Source organism: Microcebus murinus, chromosome X (genome assembly GCF_040939455.1).
Source record: "Microcebus murinus isolate Inina chromosome X, M.murinus_Inina_mat1.0, whole genome shotgun sequence".
NCBI classification, from domain to species: domain Eukaryota; kingdom Metazoa; phylum Chordata; class Mammalia; order Primates; family Cheirogaleidae; genus Microcebus; species Microcebus murinus.
Genome location: NC_134136.1, coordinates 111,463,781 through 111,481,650, shown reverse-complemented (window position 1 = coordinate 111,481,650; position 17,870 = coordinate 111,463,781). Strand labels below are relative to the sequence as shown.

At 40.1% G+C, this 17,870-nt stretch overlaps 1 protein-coding gene and 1 pseudogene across 1 annotated transcript; one reads left to right on the top strand and one right to left on the bottom strand.

Annotated features, from left to right (window-relative positions):
• Positions 1-7,426: 7,426 nt before the first annotated feature.
• On the top strand, positions 7,427-8,296 carry LOC105855579 (ferritin heavy chain pseudogene; annotated as a pseudogene).
• Positions 8,297-13,302: 5,006 nt separating this feature from the next.
• On the bottom strand, positions 13,303-17,854 carry LOC105855578 (transmembrane protein 47). The gene is made up of 2 exons (XM_012736652.2): positions 17,434-17,854; positions 13,303-13,418 (listed from the first exon to the last, which is right to left on the bottom strand). Exons 1-2 carry the CDS (start codon positions 17,657-17,659, stop codon positions 13,396-13,398), a joined length of 249 nt encoding a protein of 82 aa, XP_012592106.2. The 5' UTR covers positions 17,660-17,854; the 3' UTR covers positions 13,303-13,395.
• Between the last annotated feature and the right edge of the window lie 16 nt (positions 17,855-17,870).

The window sequence follows — 17,870 nt, the reverse complement described above, 5'->3', positions numbered from 1 at the left end:
ACCTTAAAGCTGACCCGCTGCCTTCTCCTTGAAGTCAATCCCCAATAAGTGTGGACTTCCTGTCCTCCTGCTTTATTTAGGGTTCTCAACTTCTTAGTTTTGTCATAAAATGGGTCATAAAACACTTCCTCACATTCTATAGACCCCAGAAGCTTCTGATGTTTTGCTTATTCTCCGACTGTATTAATAGCCCCTTGGAGTTGATGCTAGCTTCTGCTTTGCTAGTGCTAACCTCATCTTGTCTTCTCCAACTCTATTCCAAGGTGTCCTCTGGGCCATGTCTGCCTCTAGAAGTGCTCTCTGTCCAATACTATAGGTGCTAGTCACATGTGGCAATTAAGCCCTTGAAAAGTAACTAGTCCAAACTACAATGTGCTATGAAGGCAATCAGAATATGCCACTTTGGCATAAGAATTATTTTGAGCTGAAGGCAATTGAGTAACAGCAGATACAGGAAAATCTTTCTGTCATCCTCCTTTCTGTATAAAAGAAGGGTGTAATTTCCCTTTGTAAAGGTTATAAATTTGCATTTGTAAAGGTGTCTCCCTCTCTTGTACCAGGAAGAGGAGAATGACTATTAATCACTGAAGATGATTCTTATTAATGGAGAAGGCACCAATTTGACTTTGCATAACAAACCATACTAAATAACCTTTATCTTTCTTAGTTCACCTATAAATTTACATGCCCATAATTTACTGCCCCTAGAAGCCCAACCCCTTTACTTTTGTCTAGTTGCTTCTCAGCAATTTATCACCCTTTAAGAGGATATATAAGGCCCCGAATCTCATTGCCCCCTTGAATCATATTTCTTTGTGAACTCCCATGCCTACATACATAATTATTTTTTTCTCTCTTGCTAATTTGTCTTTTGTCAGTTTAATTTACAGGCCCCCAGCATGAAAATTAAGAGTGTAGAAGAAAGTTTTTTTCTCTTTGACAGTTTGGTGACAAGGATGAGATTGTTTGGGACTCCTTTTCTTGTCCCAAAGACTGCCGCTGAGATCTTGGGACTTCTGAACAAGCCAGTAAGGGTAAGTATTCCTTAACAACTGGTTTCTCATATTTCTGCTTGGGGTCCAGCTGAATGAAGGTAGTAAGAGCCTCTCCTTGTCTTTTCTCTCTAAAGTTAGACTAGCAGGATAAAATACCTGGGAGAACTAGTTCTTTGGTTATTACTCTTGGGTGACAGTTTTAAAAACTCGTTGGTTATTGAATTTTTTCCTCTCAGTTTTCCTTTGTCTCTGTCTTTTGTGTCTTTTGTCATAAGGGGGGAGAATCATGTGAGGTTCTCCTTCCATCTTGCTTTGTGTGCTGAGAGTTTGGCTTGGCTCTGGCTTTCCACCTGCCAAGGGGTTCAGGTTGTTGGGCTTTTGTCTGTAGCCAGCTAACTGTCAGGTTGAGGGCCCTGTGTAGTTGGCAAGACAAAAGTGAGTTGCACCCCACTGCAGCTGATGTCCTACCAACTGTTGCCAGCTCTCAGGGCGTTCATTTAAGTCTTTCTTTCTTTTGGCTTTCTTTGGGTATGACTTTGGTTCATGAGGGCTGCTCATTGGCTGCCAGGTACTGAATCTAAGAGGATAGAAGAAAATTATTTTTCTTCCTGACAGGTGTAAGTATGAAATATACCTTGGATTTCAAAGACTTAGCTTAAAAAGGAAGAATGTAAATATTTAATTAATTTTTATATTAATTACATGGTGATATTTTAGATATATAGGGTTAAATAAAATGTATTATTAAAATTAATTTCAACTATTTCTTTTCAACTTTTGTAATGTCGCTATTAAAAATTTTAAATTACATTTATAGCTTGCATTGTGGCTCACATTATATTTAATGGACAGTGCTGCTCTAGACTCTCTGAGTTCTAATAACTATATATTCCCTTCAGAAATTGTATCTTTAAGTGAGAAAGTAATTTTGGATTAGGTAAACTTGGATTCATTTCCTAGTTCTCCAAATAGTTATGTGGCTTTCAGTAATTTAGTTATCTTGTTGGGTCTTGGTTTTCTTATTTGTAAAGTGGAGCCACTAATACCTACTAATGTTATATGTATATGTGGTCCCATTTTGCAGATTTGTTGTTCTCAAGTTGAAAAGAGATAGTTTGTGCGCAGCTCAGTGCCCTCACGTGGTAGGTAGTTCTTCTCATCCTAAGTCTCTACAGAGTGACCAAATGGACTTTTCAAATTTTAAGTCTCCATAAGGCTTCATTGTCCAGAAATTTTGTGTCATTCCATGTCTGATCTGGCGTTCTTTGCATAAGGCTGTTCTCCAAAATGTTCTACAGTTTCTCCATAAAACAATTTCCTATAGAGTATTACATATTCAAGAGTGTCATGCCAATGAAAATAATTTTCATGACAAAGGATTTCCTTTAGGTTAATTCATGTTTAGCCAATATGCCACCCCAGAATTTTACAAAATGCTACAGGCACTATAGATTTAATTATCTTCAGGTTTTCTTTTATGCTACAGACTATTTTTCTATATATAAGAAATATTGCCTAGTTTTCTCTACACAGGCAAGGCAAAATATAAGCATAAAATATTATAAACTCCTTTGCAAAAAGGTAAACAATCATCAAATTCCCCTATCATTCCCTGGCTACAATGAGGATAAGGCCAAAAAAACTATACAAGAGTTATCAAAAAGGAAAATATTAGTCACTGTTTCTTTTTTCCCTAAAACTGAAATCAGCATGTTTTATATAATAAATTATAAATTTTAAGAGGTCAATACATATTGCTTAAAAAAGTACAAATACATTCTGAAAGTTTTCTTTATCCATATTTTGATGTGGAAAAAGTTAAGCCTTTTAGTCTGTATCACATGACATATTTATCCAGAAACTGGGGAAAAACTAAACCAGGTATCACTGGTTCGATGTCTTCCTAGGGCATCTGTGGATGCCATTCATATTACTATACATAAATGTGTACTCATTTGAGTATTTCTTTGTAAATGCTCTTAGGTTATATGTGTGTGTGTGTTATATTTCCCTGACTAAATCCCAAGTTTCTTCTCTTCCATCTCTATGAGGTTTTTGTCTTGTTTTTTAGAAATTAAAGCATAATTTATATACAACGAAATTCACATTTTTTGATGTTCAATTCCAAGAGTTTTGACAAGAACATACATCTGTGTAACTACTACCACAATTAAAACATTAAAAGGTTGGGCTTGGTGGCTCACACCTCTAATCCTAGCACTTTGGGAGGCTGAGGTGAGAGGATTGCTTTAGCCCAGGAGTTTGAGACTAGTCTGGGCAACATAGTGAGACCCTGTCTCTACAAAAAAATGAAAAAACTAGCTGGACATGGTGGCATGCACCTGTAGTTTCAGCTGAGGTGGAAGGATAGCTTGAACCCAGGGGTTTAAGGCTGCAGTGAGCTATGATTACACCACTGCACCCAAGCCTGAGTGACAGAGTGAGACCCTGTCTCCCAAAGAAAAAAAATCTAAAGAAAATTAAATATATATATATATATATATATATATATATATATATATATATACTGCATTATTCAGAGTTGAAAAAGAAAAAAAAAAACTAACAACAATAAAAAAAGACATGAAACAGTTCCATTACTGCCAGAAATCCCCCATCTTGTGTCCTCTTGTAGTGAACCCCTTCTTCACCTGCTATGGTTTTTATTGTTATGATTTCTTTTCAATTTGGTCTTGAGGTCTCTCTTCAGAGTGGTGATAGTCTAGGAGAACCCTAGCCAGGAGGGAAGTTAGGTTCAGGTGTGTCAGTCAGGTGAGAAACAGATGAGTCAGCACAACCAAATACATAAAATAATAGAAGTGTTTTATTACTCACAGATCCATGAGATAACAGGGGTGGCCACGGGGCTGATAGGTAGTCTGGAGACAGTAGGGAGATCAACCGACGGGTAGGGAGCAAGAGACAATCTGTGGAACTATGCTTTTTTTAAGTTCCATGGGAGAAATCCCTTAGGCTTTCTCTTGTGGACTGGCTAAAGAAAATATGCATGAAGGGGGAAATTTATTTACATGATAGTTGTTAAAAAATAGTTTTTTAACTGTGGTTAGCACTGTAAGGTTTGTTGGATTTTGGGTCAGTAAGATGAGGAACTAGCAGGCTATATCATAAACAACAACACAAAGAGGGAAAGTTTTACCTAGGCCAAAGGTGATGGGGTACAACTGGGTTTCAAACAACTTATGTCAAGCCTAAAATGGGTGCTGAGGCAGCAGCTATATTAAGCAAATTTATGGCACCATCTCCAGGAAACTGAGCTGTGTTCTATAACTTTGCCTTTTCCAGAATGTTATGTAAATGAAATAATGTAACATGTAGGCTTTTGCATCTGCCTAATTTCAATTACCAAAATGCAGTAGAGATTCATGTACATAGTTGCATGGATCAGTAATTCATTAATTTTTACCACTGCACAGAATTCCATTGTATAGATTTGCCACAATTTATCTATTTATCAATTGATGTATATTTGTTTTTTATAAGTTTTAGCAATTGCAAAAAAGCAGGTATAAATACCCACATAGAAGTTTTAGTGTGAACATACATTTTTTTTGAGACAGTCTCACTCTGTTGCCCAGGCTAGAGTGCCATGGCGTCAGCCTAGCTCACAGCAACCTCAAACTCCTGGACTCAAGCAATCCTACTGCCAAGGCCTCCCAAGTAGCTGGGACTACAGGCATGTGCCACCATGTAAACTAATTTTTTCTATGTATTTTTAGTTGTCCAACTAATTTCTATTATTATTATTATTTTTTTTTAGTAGAGATGGGGTCTCGTTCTTGCTCATACATTTTCATTTTACTTGAATAAATACCTAGAAATAAGACTGCTAAACTGACAATCTACATTCCAATGTGGCTATCTCATGTTTCACTCTTACCCATAGTATATGAGAGTTCCACATGCTCTGTATTCTTATTGTTGATTTTTTGATTTTAGCCATTCTAATATATGTGCAATGATATCTCATTGTGGTTTTCATTTGCATTTACTTAATGATCAAGATTTTTAGCATCTTTTCATATGCTTATTTACCATCCATATATATTTTTGGGTGAAGTATTTTTTCAAATCTTCCACCTACTTTTTCCCCTTTTTTTCTTATTATTCAGTTGAGAGTTCTTTATGTATTCTGCATTCAAGTTATTAGATATGTAATTTGTAAATATTTTGTCCCATTGTGTGGATTATCTTTTCATTCTCTTTATGGTGCCTTTCTAAAAACAAAAGTTCCTAATTTTAATGAAATACAATTTATCATTTTCTTCTTTTATGGATCATGCTTTTAATGCCCTAAGAAATCTTTATCCAACTCAAGATCTCAAAGATTGCCTTTCTCTTATTCCTGAGACTCATAATTTGTGTCTTCTCTCTTTCCTGATTAGTCTGTCAGGGACTTATCTATTTTTTTTTTTTTTGGGTTTGGTTGCTTAATTTTCTAAAAACCTCTCATGATTTCATTGATTTGCTCTGTTTTTACTTTTTTATTTTATTTCACTTTTTCTTTTTGCTCCTGTGTTTATAATTTTCTTCCTTCTGCTTGATTTGGGTTTATTTTGGTCTTCTTTTTGTACTTTTTAAAGATGAAAGGTTAGATAATGCATTTGAGAATTTTCCTCTTTTATAATATAGGAATTTGATACTATAAATTTCCATTCAAGTAATACTTTAGCTACATATCACAAATGTTGATATGTTGTTTTATTTTTATTTATTCTAAATAGTTTCTAATTTTCCTTTGATATCTTCTTTGACCCATGGGTTATTTTTAAATGTATCATTAGTTTCTATAATTTAGGCATTTTTCAGCTTTCTGTTAATGATTTCTATTTTAATTCCATTGTGGTCAGAGAACATATCTTTCATGATATGAATCATTTTATATTTATTGAGTTTTCTGTTGTGGCCTAGAATATTTACATTTTGGCAAATGTTCCATGTGTACTTGAAAATAATTTGTTTCTAAGAAATATGTTTCTAAAATTTCTTCACGTTGAATCTACAAATTTTCTTTTTTTAAATTTTTTAATTTCAGCATATTATGGGGGTACAAATGTTTAGGTTACGTATATTGCCTTTGCCCCGATCAAGTCAGAGCTTTAAGCGTGCCCATCCCCCAGATGGTGTGCAGCACACCTATTAGGTGTGAATACAATCTTTCTTAACATGAGTGTGAATTCTTCTTTTTTGTCCTCTTTCAACTCCTGATTATAACAAATACTATCTTACTGGCTGCGTGGAGGGAGAACCCTGTGACTTTTCAAATGTGTAGAAATACTGCCTATTCAGAAAACACATATTTTCATTTCTAAGAAGTAAAAATAAAAAGGATAATTGAATCATGTGGTAGACTAAACACAAAAATTATATATGCACACACACTAGAAAGGATGCCATTAACAGGCTAGGAATTGTGAGGAATTCTTGGAAGACAGGAAAAGCACATACTATCACATTTGTTAATTCAGAGAACTTGAAATTCTTGCATTAGAAAATCAGAGCACATTAGGAAAATCTTTAAGAACAGAGTCCACAAAATGGAAGGACTATAGAGGGGCCTCTCTCAACTGTGAGATTAAAGAATTACTCCCTGAGAGCAGATCTGCCTGCCCCTTACCCTGCTCTGCCCCACTTACACTGTGCAGTAAGCACCACTGACCACTGACCCACAAAAACTACACATCAAAGATGGTGAACTACTTGACCAGGAAAAGCATGCAAATTAGAGCAGGGTTTGAGACACTGCAGAACTGCACAACAAATGGGAAATAACACAGAAACACACATCTACCTAGAAGAGAGATCCACTAAAGGCTTCCAATGCCAGAGAAATGCCATGCTTTTGCCATTTGGGAAAGTTCCGATCTTACTTTCAAGCTTCAAACCATTATCCCAGAAGGATAAGACCACCCCCTAATTGACACACTCCACCCTCCCTTTCACAGGAGAAGCCTATTTGTGAAGGGACATCACAACTGTATATCAGATCCATGCTAATTACCTAGGCTAATCCAAAGAATCCTTAATTCTAATCATGAATGGACAAAGGTTTGCCAGCTATTTGAGGAAAGTGAAGAGGAGTCATGAGGAACAAACATAACTAATTGGTGAGGGGGACCGGGCGAGGGAAGGAACATGTAACACAGGAAACAGAAGAGAACTTTACAAAAAAATTCAAATTTGTATTCTCAGAATTTTTAGGAAGACAATAGGCTTATAAAATGAGAACATACTGTTACAGAGGGTAACAATTAGAAGACAAGAGAAAGTCTTTGGAGACTAGCATATTATTGCAAAATTAAAAATTCAACAGAGGCCAGACAGTGCTGAGTCACCGAGGTTGCACACGGAACTCTGCACTTCCACGCTCCACCCCCACCCCCGCCCTCCAACGGTCCTGAGGGCCCACTTCCGGTTCCAGGGCAGACCCGACGCCATTCGCCCGCTACCTGGCCTGGATCCTGCCTGCAGTGCTTCAGAGCCGCCTTTGTAGTCTCATCATTTTCCTATTCACCGCACCGCACCCACCATGGCCACTGCTATGCCATCTCAAGTGCGCCAGAACTACCACCCCGACTGTGAGGCCGCCATCAACAGCCAGATCAACTTGGAGCTCCACGCCTCCTACGTGTACCTCTCCATGGCCTTCTACTTCGACCGCGACGACGTGGCCCTGAAGCACTTCTCCCGCTACTTCCTGCGCCAGTCGAATGAGGAGAAGGAGCATGCTGAGAAGCTGATGCACCTGCAGAACCAGCGCGGTGGCCGCATCCGCCTTCGCGACATCAGGAAGCCCGACCACGACGACTGGGATGGCGGGCTGCAGGCCATGGAGCGCGCCTTCCGCCTGGAGAAGAGCGTCAACCAGAGCCTCCTGGAGCTGCACCGGCTGGCCACTGACAAGGACGACGCGCAGCTCTGCGACTTCCTGGAGAGCCACTACCTTCACGAGCAGGTCAAGACCATCAAGGAGCTGGGTGGCTACGTCACCAACCTACGCAAGATGGGGGCCCCAGACACCGGCTTGGCTGAGTACCTCTTTGACAAGCTCACCCTGGGCGGCGGCAGCGGCGGCGGCGGCAGTGGCAGTGGCAGCGACAGCGACGATGATGACGACAACAAGGAGAACTGAACTGGGACTGTCACCACAGCCACAGGTGCCTTCCCCAGGTCAGGCCACCAGGCCGGGCGTGCATATTGCCGTTTCAGAAGTTCACTGAAGTTTTTTCCTTTGAGTTTTACCATTGTTTCCAATAAAGTTATCTGGTTCTTGCAGCAATAAAGGTGTCCGGTTGATTTGTGTGTGCAAAACTCTCATCTTTGAGAAATAAGAGCAAATTCCTGCGTCCGGGTTTAAAACAGGTATCCAGGGGACTTTCCACCCACCCATACATGCCCCATCCCCATGTAGCTCAGGATGTCCCATGGATGGAGGGGAAAGGTACTCCATTGACCCCTGGAAAACACAAAATTAGTCTTCCCCTTAAAATCTCTGTAAGCATGTCAGGTGGAGTGGGGTGGGCTGTCTGGGGCCCTGATGTCTGCGCATCCAAGTGAATGGAACAGTACAAAACATGGTCTGGAATTCATCATAGTAGTTACCTCTGGGGAAGAAGTGAAGGGAATGGGATTAGGGAGGGTTTAAAATAAAGGGATTTTCAAGTTTACATGAACACTTCTGCTTTTTAGATATGGAAATGTTAAAGTTTCTTGAGTCTGGGCAGCAAAATGGGGTTCTGTGTGACGGGATGGCAGAGTCCTTCTTTGGCATGTTCACTCCGAGTGACAGCGATAATGGGACTGAGCCTTAGGCTGGCTTCCCTACAAAACAAGGAGGTGATTTTCTACATATTGTCCTTATGAAACCTCCGCTCATGTTTTTCTTTTTCCTTTTGTTGTATCATTTATTCCAAAAAGTAACACAGTTAAAAAAAATACCTCAATAGGAATGCTGAAAAATAAAAGGTCAAGGCTGTAGGTCAAATTTGTGATACTGAATATAAAGTAGAGTAGATCCCTCTGAATGTTAAGCTAGTGGCTGTGGCTGCTTTGAAGAATGTAGGGGAGTGGGGGAGAGTTGAAGGTGGAGACCCTTTCCATACATTGTAGCTGTTCTAAGTGGAAAAACTAGTGTGGCTTGAAGTGCCTTGGTGGCTGAGGAAACCAGGAGAGGAAGACAAATACCAAATCTTATTGGACAAGTCAATAAGATTTGGTCATGGACAGGAGGTGAGGAATGGGAGATTGAAAAAAATAATAATTTAGGTTCTGGGGTTTGGATTTGAGCACCTGGGTTGTTGTTGGTGCTATTATCAACCTGGGGATGCCTGAGGTGGGGCACCTGGGGTGGAGGGGTGGGGAATGCAGGTCTTATAAAATCTGGGATTCCTATTAGACATGCATGCCAAAATGTCATGCAGATAGCTGGAGAAATGAATCCCTCCCCCAACAATAGCTAATGGGATGTCAGGTTTTGAATATACATATGGAAGACATCATCCTATAGTTGATATTGAAGTCATGTGATTGTATAAGCTCACCAGAAGGAAGGTGGAGAGACTATGGCACAGCCAGCCAACTAATGGTTAGAGGATGGTTGAGGTGTTTTAACACCCAGAAGGTTGCTGGTCCCATTTTGACCATTATCTTATTCCAGACTGTGGCTTTCAGAGTCTGCTCCAAGTGCATGACAAAAACAGCCTATTTCTGATTTCAATGTGGCCTTTGGCTCTACCTTTTAGGATGTGGAGACTTAACCTTTTACCTTATCTTCATTGCTGTGAGTAGAAAGAAATGATTTCCTGGTACATGCTTGAAGCTCTGACTTGGGTGGGGCAAAGGCAATATATGTAACCTAAACACTTGTACCCTTGTAATATGCTGAAATTAAAAAAAATAAAAGAAGATTCACATACACAAAAAAAGAAAAACCTGTTTTAAATACTTTCCGTTTTCCCTTAGTCCCCTTTAAACAGTGTCTTGCAGTCCATTCTCTATTTAACCAAATTAAGTCTCCACTTATGTAAACCTTAAGGTTGTCCATGTCTGGGAAAGAGTGCTCAAAACATTTTCTTTCTTTTGTGCCATATGTAGGTTATAAAGATTAAAGTTAAAAATATATAGACTTTGTATCCTATATTCAAAGACACATGGGTATCTTGAGTGTTTTTAAAGTTAAGTTTGCCTTGAGGCATTTAGGAAAATATGAAGAAGTTTTAGCTAGCAGTAACTATCTTCCATATTTCCCCCATGACTAGACACTTTCTGAAAAATTAGGATTATGGTTCGTTCAGTTTCAACAAAACTCCGTCATTCCTTTACTTTTAATTTGGTCTTATCACTGTATTTCTTTCTCTGCCGGCTTTGAGGACCTCTCCTCTGACTTTGCCTCAGATCTTGAGCATGCACACACACACAGGTGGTCCCCGTAAGATGGTTTGATTTACGAATTTTTCAAACTGATGATGGTTTATTTGGATGTAACTGCATCATACATCTAGGAGCTCCTTATGACTTACAATGGGATTATGGTTTTTAGTAAACATCTTATCACTTTTGCACCACCGTAAAATAAAAAAAATCATAAGTCAAACCATTGTAAGTTGATAATTGCCGTATTGCCAACATTAAATGCATTTTTGAGTTATGATATTTTCTGCTTACAGAAGAAAGTTTATTGGGATGTAATCCCATCATAAATCTAGGACTATCTGTGTATATCAATACACAGTTCTTCGCTAGACCTAAGGAATAACAAGGTGATCATCTATTTGTGGGTGTTTAAAGCTGTGAATTCACTGAAGATCCTTCTTACTTTCTTGTTTTGGAGAGAGGCAGTTTGCTATAGTGGTTTCTTAACCTCAGCTTGTCTGGGTTCAAGTCCCAGCTTAGCCACTTACCATCTTGGGTGAACTTGGGTGAGTGAGTGAGTGAGTGAGTGAGTGAGTGAGTGAGTGAGTGAGTTATTTATTTATTTATTTATAGACAGAGTCTCACTTTGTTGCCTGGGCTAGAGTGTCATGGCATCAGCCTAGCTCACTGCAATCTCAAACTCCTGGGGTCAAGCAATCCTCCTGCCTTGGGTGAGTGAGTTAGTTAGTTAGTTAGTTAGTTATTATTTATTTATTTTTTATTTATTTATTTATTTATTTATTTATTTATTTATTTATTTATTTATAGACAGAGTCTCACTTTGTTGCCTGGGCTAGAGTGTCATGGCATCAGCCTAGCTCACTGCAATCTCAAACTCCTGGGGTCAAGCAATCCTCCTGCCTCAGCCTCCCGAGTAGCTGGGACTACAGGCATGTGCCACCATGCTCAGCTAATTTTTTATATATATGTTTTTAGTTGGCCAATTAATTTCTATTTATAGTAGAGATGGGGGTCTCGCTCTTTCTCAGGCTGGTTTCAAACTCCTGACCTTGAGCAATCCTCCTGCCTTGGCCTCCTGAGTGCTAGAATTACATACATGAGCCACTGCACTCTGCCTGGGTGAATTATTTAACTCCTCTGTGCTTCAGGTTCCTGACATGTAAAATAAGGATAGTTGTGTTACTGTGGAGATTAAATGAGCCAACTGCCAGGCACTGTCCTAAGTGATTTACATAATGTTAGTATGTTAGCCATATTTATCATCATCATCATCATCCTCCAGTCACTTCTAAGTTCCCTTGTGTTATTTACACTTTGGGGAAAAGATTACATCTCTATTCTTTGCCATTGTGTGTGTGGGGAATCTCTCTTGCATTTTAGCTTCTTGGCATATTGCGAAGAAAAAAATTTCTTTGCAGCTTCTTTGATTGTTAGTTACTACCAGGACTCAGGAAGGGAGATTATTGTTTTTGGTGCCCCAAGCTCAGGCCAAGACTGGAGGTGAGTTTTATTGTGACAACTTCCCATGGTAATCTCTCATTTTATTTCAACAAGTTCTCTTTTTAAATAGCCTATGATGCCTTTTACTTATTTTTCCTAAAACCAGGTCGCCTGATCCTCCCGTTTCTATCCTGAACTACTATCCACTCTTCACAGAACAAAAGCACAAACAGCTAACTTTGATACCCAACATGTATATAAATGTTAGAAAATGAAAAGGTGGAAATAGGGTGGGAGATGAGCAAAAGGGACCATATTAGAGCTACTGATAACTAAAATTAATAAAACATATATTTTAGCACTGAGGTTCTTAAGCTTTTCTGCACAGTGCAGTTACCTGGAGAGCTTTAAAAAATCTTGATGTCCAGTTCACATTCCAGAACAAATACTGCAGACTCTCTTGGAGCAGGACCTGGACATTCTGGGAAAGTACAACCAGTAGGAGCATTTTGCTATTTAAAGTGTGTTCTTTGACCTAGCAGTATCAGCTTCACTTGAGCACTTTGAAATGCAAAATCTGAAGCCCCACTCAGACCTATTGGTTCAGAATCTAAATACATTTTAACAAGATTCCAGGTTAGGAATATGCACACTAAAGTTTGAGAAGCACTGTATTCGTACTTTTAATCTTCAAATATGGTTTATTTTAGTTTTTTAAGCATTTATAAAAGCTGCTTTGACATCTTTCTCATATTGAGCACCCACAGGTACAGTTTCTATTTACTGCTTTATTTCCTGTGTGTCAGTCATGGTTTCCTGCTTCTTTGCATGTCTTATAGTTGTTTTTTAAAAGTGGATATTTTTGGCCGGGCGCTGTGGCTCACGCCTGTAATCCTAGCTCTTGGGAGGCCGAGGCGGGCGGATTGCTCAAGGTCAGGAGTTCAAAACCAGCCTGAGCAAGAGCGAGACCCCGTCTCTACTATAAATAGAAAGAAATTAATTGGCCAACTGATATATATAGAAAAAATTAGCCGGGCATGGTGGCGCATGCCTGTAGTCCCAGCTACTCGGGAGGCTGAGGCAGGAGGATCGCTTGAGCCCAGGAGTTTGAGGTTGCTGTGAGCTAGGCTGACGCCACGGCACTCACTCTAGCCTGGACAACAAAGTGAGACTCTATCTCAAAAAAAAAAAAAAAGAAAAGAAAAAAAAAAAAGTGGATATTTTAGATACTGTATTGTAGCAGCTCCAAAATCTGCCCAGATTTGGGGCAGGGTCTGTCTCTCATGTAGTGTGTATCTACGGATATCTCTGCTTATATTTTAAAAGTATTATTTTTAGTTTTCAACCTGGTTACCTAAATGTCTCTCACGTGTCAGCACAGCTTAGTAGTCAGCCTTTGGTCAGAGTTTGAGCTTAAACAACCTGTCTTAGTTAGCTTTGGCTGTAGCAACAAAATACCATAGACTGGGTGGCTTAAACAACAGAAATTTATTTCTCACAGTTGTGGAGGCTGGAAAGTCCAAGATCAAGGTGCTGGCAAGGTAAGTTTCATCGTGAGGCTTCTCTTGGCTTACAGATGGCCACATTCTTGCTCTGTCCTCACAATGAGGGGCCAGGGAGGGAAAGAGAATGAGGAAAGGGAGAGGGAGAGAGTGGGGGGGGGGTAGAGAGAGAGACACTCTTATAAAAACATTAATTCTAAGGGATGAGTATCCCACCCTTATAATCACATTGAACCTTAATTACCTCCATAAAGGCTCTATCTCCAAATACAGTCACATTAGGGGTTGGGACTTCAACATACAAATTTTGAGGGGACACAAACATTCAGCCTTTGCTGATGGATCTGTACATGAATTGAGGAATGCATTCAGAGTTCAGAAAGTTTACAAGTTTGTCTTGACTTTTACTTTCTGGTATGCAAGGCCTCACATTCAGCCAGAGACAAGTTGCTAGCTAGGGCCATCTCTCATCTTTCCTGATAGTGAATAAAGCCTTTCATAACTGCTGAGATATATGAAAACTTCTTAAAGTCCATTATGGCTGTTTTGTTGCTGAATCTCTGTTAAATTTATGGCTAATTTATTATATTTGTAGCTTACCCCAACCATATTGCAACCCCAGTTTAGCTGTGATGTTGATCTTTCCCAACTGTTTGCAACTGTCAATAGTTGTTTTCAACAAAACTCAGCATAGATTTTTCTGCACTCTAAAATCAATCAATCCTGTCCATCATCTAGGTTATTGGTTCTCATAGGCTGCTGTACCCTAGAACTGCTGTACCACAGAGCTGGGAGTGGGGAGGCAGAATAGGAGGAGCTAAGGCTAAAATTGCCACAAATTCCCATTTTTGTTCTTGAATATGCACTTTCAATTTGTTGTTGGCTTATGTCAATTTCCAGAGTACTGAAATGGTTGTTTGTGACAATTTTGTCCAGTTTATCATTACTTTTTGGGAAAAGAATTCACTGACCTCCTCACTTAGCCGCGCTTGAAGTCTGTTTTACAGATGGCTACACTTATTTAGTGTGGAAGTATAAGTATACACTTATACTTGGTTGTTTGTGACAATTTTGTCCAGTTTATCATTACTTTTTGGGAAAAGAATTCACTGACCTCCTCACTTAGCCGTGCTTGAAGTCTGTTTTACAGATGGCTATACTTATTTAGTGTGGAAGTATAAGTATACACTTATACTTATGCCTTGTACACTTATACATAAGTATAAGTATACACTTATACTTATGCCTCCAAACAAGATTGTTTATTTTTTTTTTTAGAAATATGTAGTTGAAATACAGGTTAAATTTACATACAGCTTAAATTTACTTTGTAGAAAAGCAATAAGAATTCCTCATGAGTGTACAGATAGCTATTGCTTTGTTTACTGTATAAGGGTATGTTGGGTGGGCATTTTGATTGTTTATGTGCAATCTCTCTACATATCACAGAGAATTTTCTTTTTTGGAATAACAGTGGAATGGGGTTGATTATATTAAAGTGTCACACTATACATAACTTTATTGCAGTTAAAACAAAATCATTTCCTCTTCAAGTGGAAGACTGGCCAAAAAAAAAAAAATTATTAGTTCTTCCATGGAATGGATTTGGACCAAATTTATCTTGACTCTTCAATGTTATAAACATCCATGGTTTGTAGAAATGTGCTAAAGTCCGAATATAATATAGTTAATCATATCACTGTCCCGGCCCAGGGCAACTGCTATTCAAAGGACATACAAGATGGGGAAGAGAGTAGTCATAGTGGTATGGAGTTAAGTATTAGTTCATTGCTGGCTCACAGAAAGGTTTAAGATGTTGGCTCTGTTTTCTAAAGGGCCTCTAGCAGTTTTCATCTTGTATATTAACTTCTCACATGGGGTTTTCATTAAATTTTTATATTTATTATATATCTTTTTAGTTTTCCTTAGAGGAGAAAATGCCAATTCTGTATTAAAATGCTACCCGAGAGCTAATGGACTTTTTGAAGAAATAAGACAGGACAACATTGAGCATGAATGCAAAGAAGTCTGTACATTTGAAGAAGAGTAGCTTTGAAAATCATGAAAAAACTATATGCTGGCAATTAAAAAAACCGCATATATTTGCTTAACCTTTTGATGTATACTTGAAATCTGCATTCCTACATTGTGTGCTTTGCTATCAATTAAAAATTACCTCTGTGAAGAACTCTAAAAGTGGCATCTAATAATATTCTGTGGATAGGAGAGCTAAGTACATTTTCTGTGTGTTGGTCTGTCTTTGAGGGCTCCCTTTCTGTAAGACTAAGCTGAGCTAGGATTTATTAACTTGGAAAGGGGGAAGGATTTGGTTCACACAGCCTTTGTTCTGGAACGTTATTAATAATATCATTACCTTACTATGCCTAATCAGAGAAAAGGTGTGCAGAAAGCTAATGGATGCTGACAGTGTTTTAAAACATTTTGCTTCTCATAGAAAAGAAAAGATATATTTGGACTTCTTTCCTCTCTCTGTGAGAATACTCCTATACAAGGAGAGCAGGGATGGGAAAGCACAAGGCAGAGGTGTAAATTCTATAGAACCGCTCTATAGCTGGGAATTATATTACCAGATGTAGCCACTGTATAAAGATTCAGTCCTGGGCACCATGAAAATAATACTAGATGCTAAACAAATGATGTGCTAGAAGACAGTTATTTACGTCTTGTGTCTCACTCTAATACAGCTTCACACAATTTTTTTTGTGTGGCTGAATTTGTGTATACGTGTGCACTTTAACATAATTGGCTTTGTCTTAAAGTAGCCATATTCCTTGACCAATCATGATACTATATACACTAGATAGAATAAAGCACCATTTATAAATGTGATCTAAATGTTATTTAGAATCATCACCACCTATAACCAAATATCATGGAATGTTTAGTGTATGATATGGCTTTATATTTAAAACATGAAATCTGTTTTTTCTCATTGTATTTTTTCACGGAATATAAATTTTAGGTATTCTGTGGTTTTCATAAAGCTAATGACTTTTTATCCTACTTTATCATTCTCCTTTAAAGGAAAGGCAAGTACTTGTTTGAATGCATTATGCTAAAAGTACGTTATACTAGTGAACAATATTTTTTAAGTAAAAAATTTAAATACTTTAAAATTTACAGAAAAGTTTTAAGAATAGTGCAAAAAAGCTGCTCCACTCCCCATCGCGGGCATTGCCACCTGAGCTTCTCCTCCCCTCGGAAAACCTGTCTTTCATGAAACCGGACCCTAGTGCCAAAAAAATTGGGGGCCGCTGCTTTATAGGATTTTGTTTCCACTCCGAGATCCAATTCAGGCATTAGCTCTGTCCATGTGAATCCATTTGCAGCTTGTAGTGCTGGCTGAATAAGCTATAAAGTTCCAAGCATCTGTGAGAGGCTCTTGCAAAACAAGAAGAAATAAAGGTCTGGCCAGAGAGGAGAGATACTTGGGGTTGAGGAGAAGGAAGGGCAACTCACAACCAAAGACCACAAAGGAGAGTAAGCCTGTCCCTCTACCAACTCTCCATATCCTTCAACAATTTAAGGAAATAAAATCCAAATCGAAGTTCATCGGGGGAGAACTCACATAAGGCAAAGTAGAACAGGCAGAAATGTGAACACTAAGAGGTAAATCTAGGCAAATTCCTCCTCGAGAGAGAGGAAGGGAAAGAGGAGAAAGTGGGGAAGACTGAGCAGAGAACCTGCAGCATCTTGGTGGAGTTGGGGCGTTTTTGCCTGTTTCTTTTTTCACGGGGGTGTGGAAGCCGTTGCATTTTTTACACAGCCACATGGTTGTCGCCTTAAATGATAACAATTACCCAAAATAGCGTACGTGTTACTCCAGAGCGGGAGGAATGGCCACGGGAGGAAGGAGAAGGGCGTGGGACGTCGCTTTGGGTTCAGTGACCAGGAATGGGGGGTGGGAGGTGGACAGCAGGGAGGCGGCTGGAGCCCCAGGATCCGCGAAGGGCCGGGATGGGGTGGGACGGACCGCGGCTGGGGGCTCGGGGAGGTGGGGCGAGGCGGGGGCTGTCCGGGCAGCGGGGCGCGGGGCGGCCCGGGGTGGGGTGGGAGGCAGGGGTCGCGGCGCGCCGGGCCCTCACCGCTGCTGAGCGTGGAGTCGCAGTGCCAGATGTCCAAGCTGGCGGGTTTCCGGCAGGACTCCCACAGGGACAGGTAGTACTGGTGGTCAGCCGTGACCCAGGCTGGGCTCAGCACGGCCCCCAGGTCCAGACACAGCGCCAGGAAGATGCACACCAGCCCGACCAGCTTCAGCGGGGTCAGCACCGACACGCGCACCTCCTCCACGCCGCTGCCCGCCGAAGCCATGCCCGGGCGCCGCTGCCGCCCGTCCCGCCGCAGGCGAGGACGCCAGGCGGGTCCGGAGAGCCGGAGCGCGGGGACTCGCTACCTCGGGGCTCCGCGCGCCTCCCGCCGCGCCGCGAAGGTAAGTGTGTCTTCGGACGCGGCCGGCAGGGTGCGGGGCGTGGGCAGCAGCAACAGTTACACATATCCCGCCACGGACCTTCGCCGCCCACGC

Bases quoted from the DNA above. Each gene is read 5' to 3' on its own strand.
- LOC105855578 (XM_012736652.2), bottom strand. From the start codon at position 17,659: ATGGCTTCGGCGGGCAGCGGCGTGGAGGAGGTGCGCGTGTCGGTGCTG. The intron at 13,419-17,433 runs GTGAGGGCCCGG...TTGTGAGGACAG, and splicing joins CGACTCCACGCTCAGCAGCG to AGCAAGAATGTGGCCATCTG.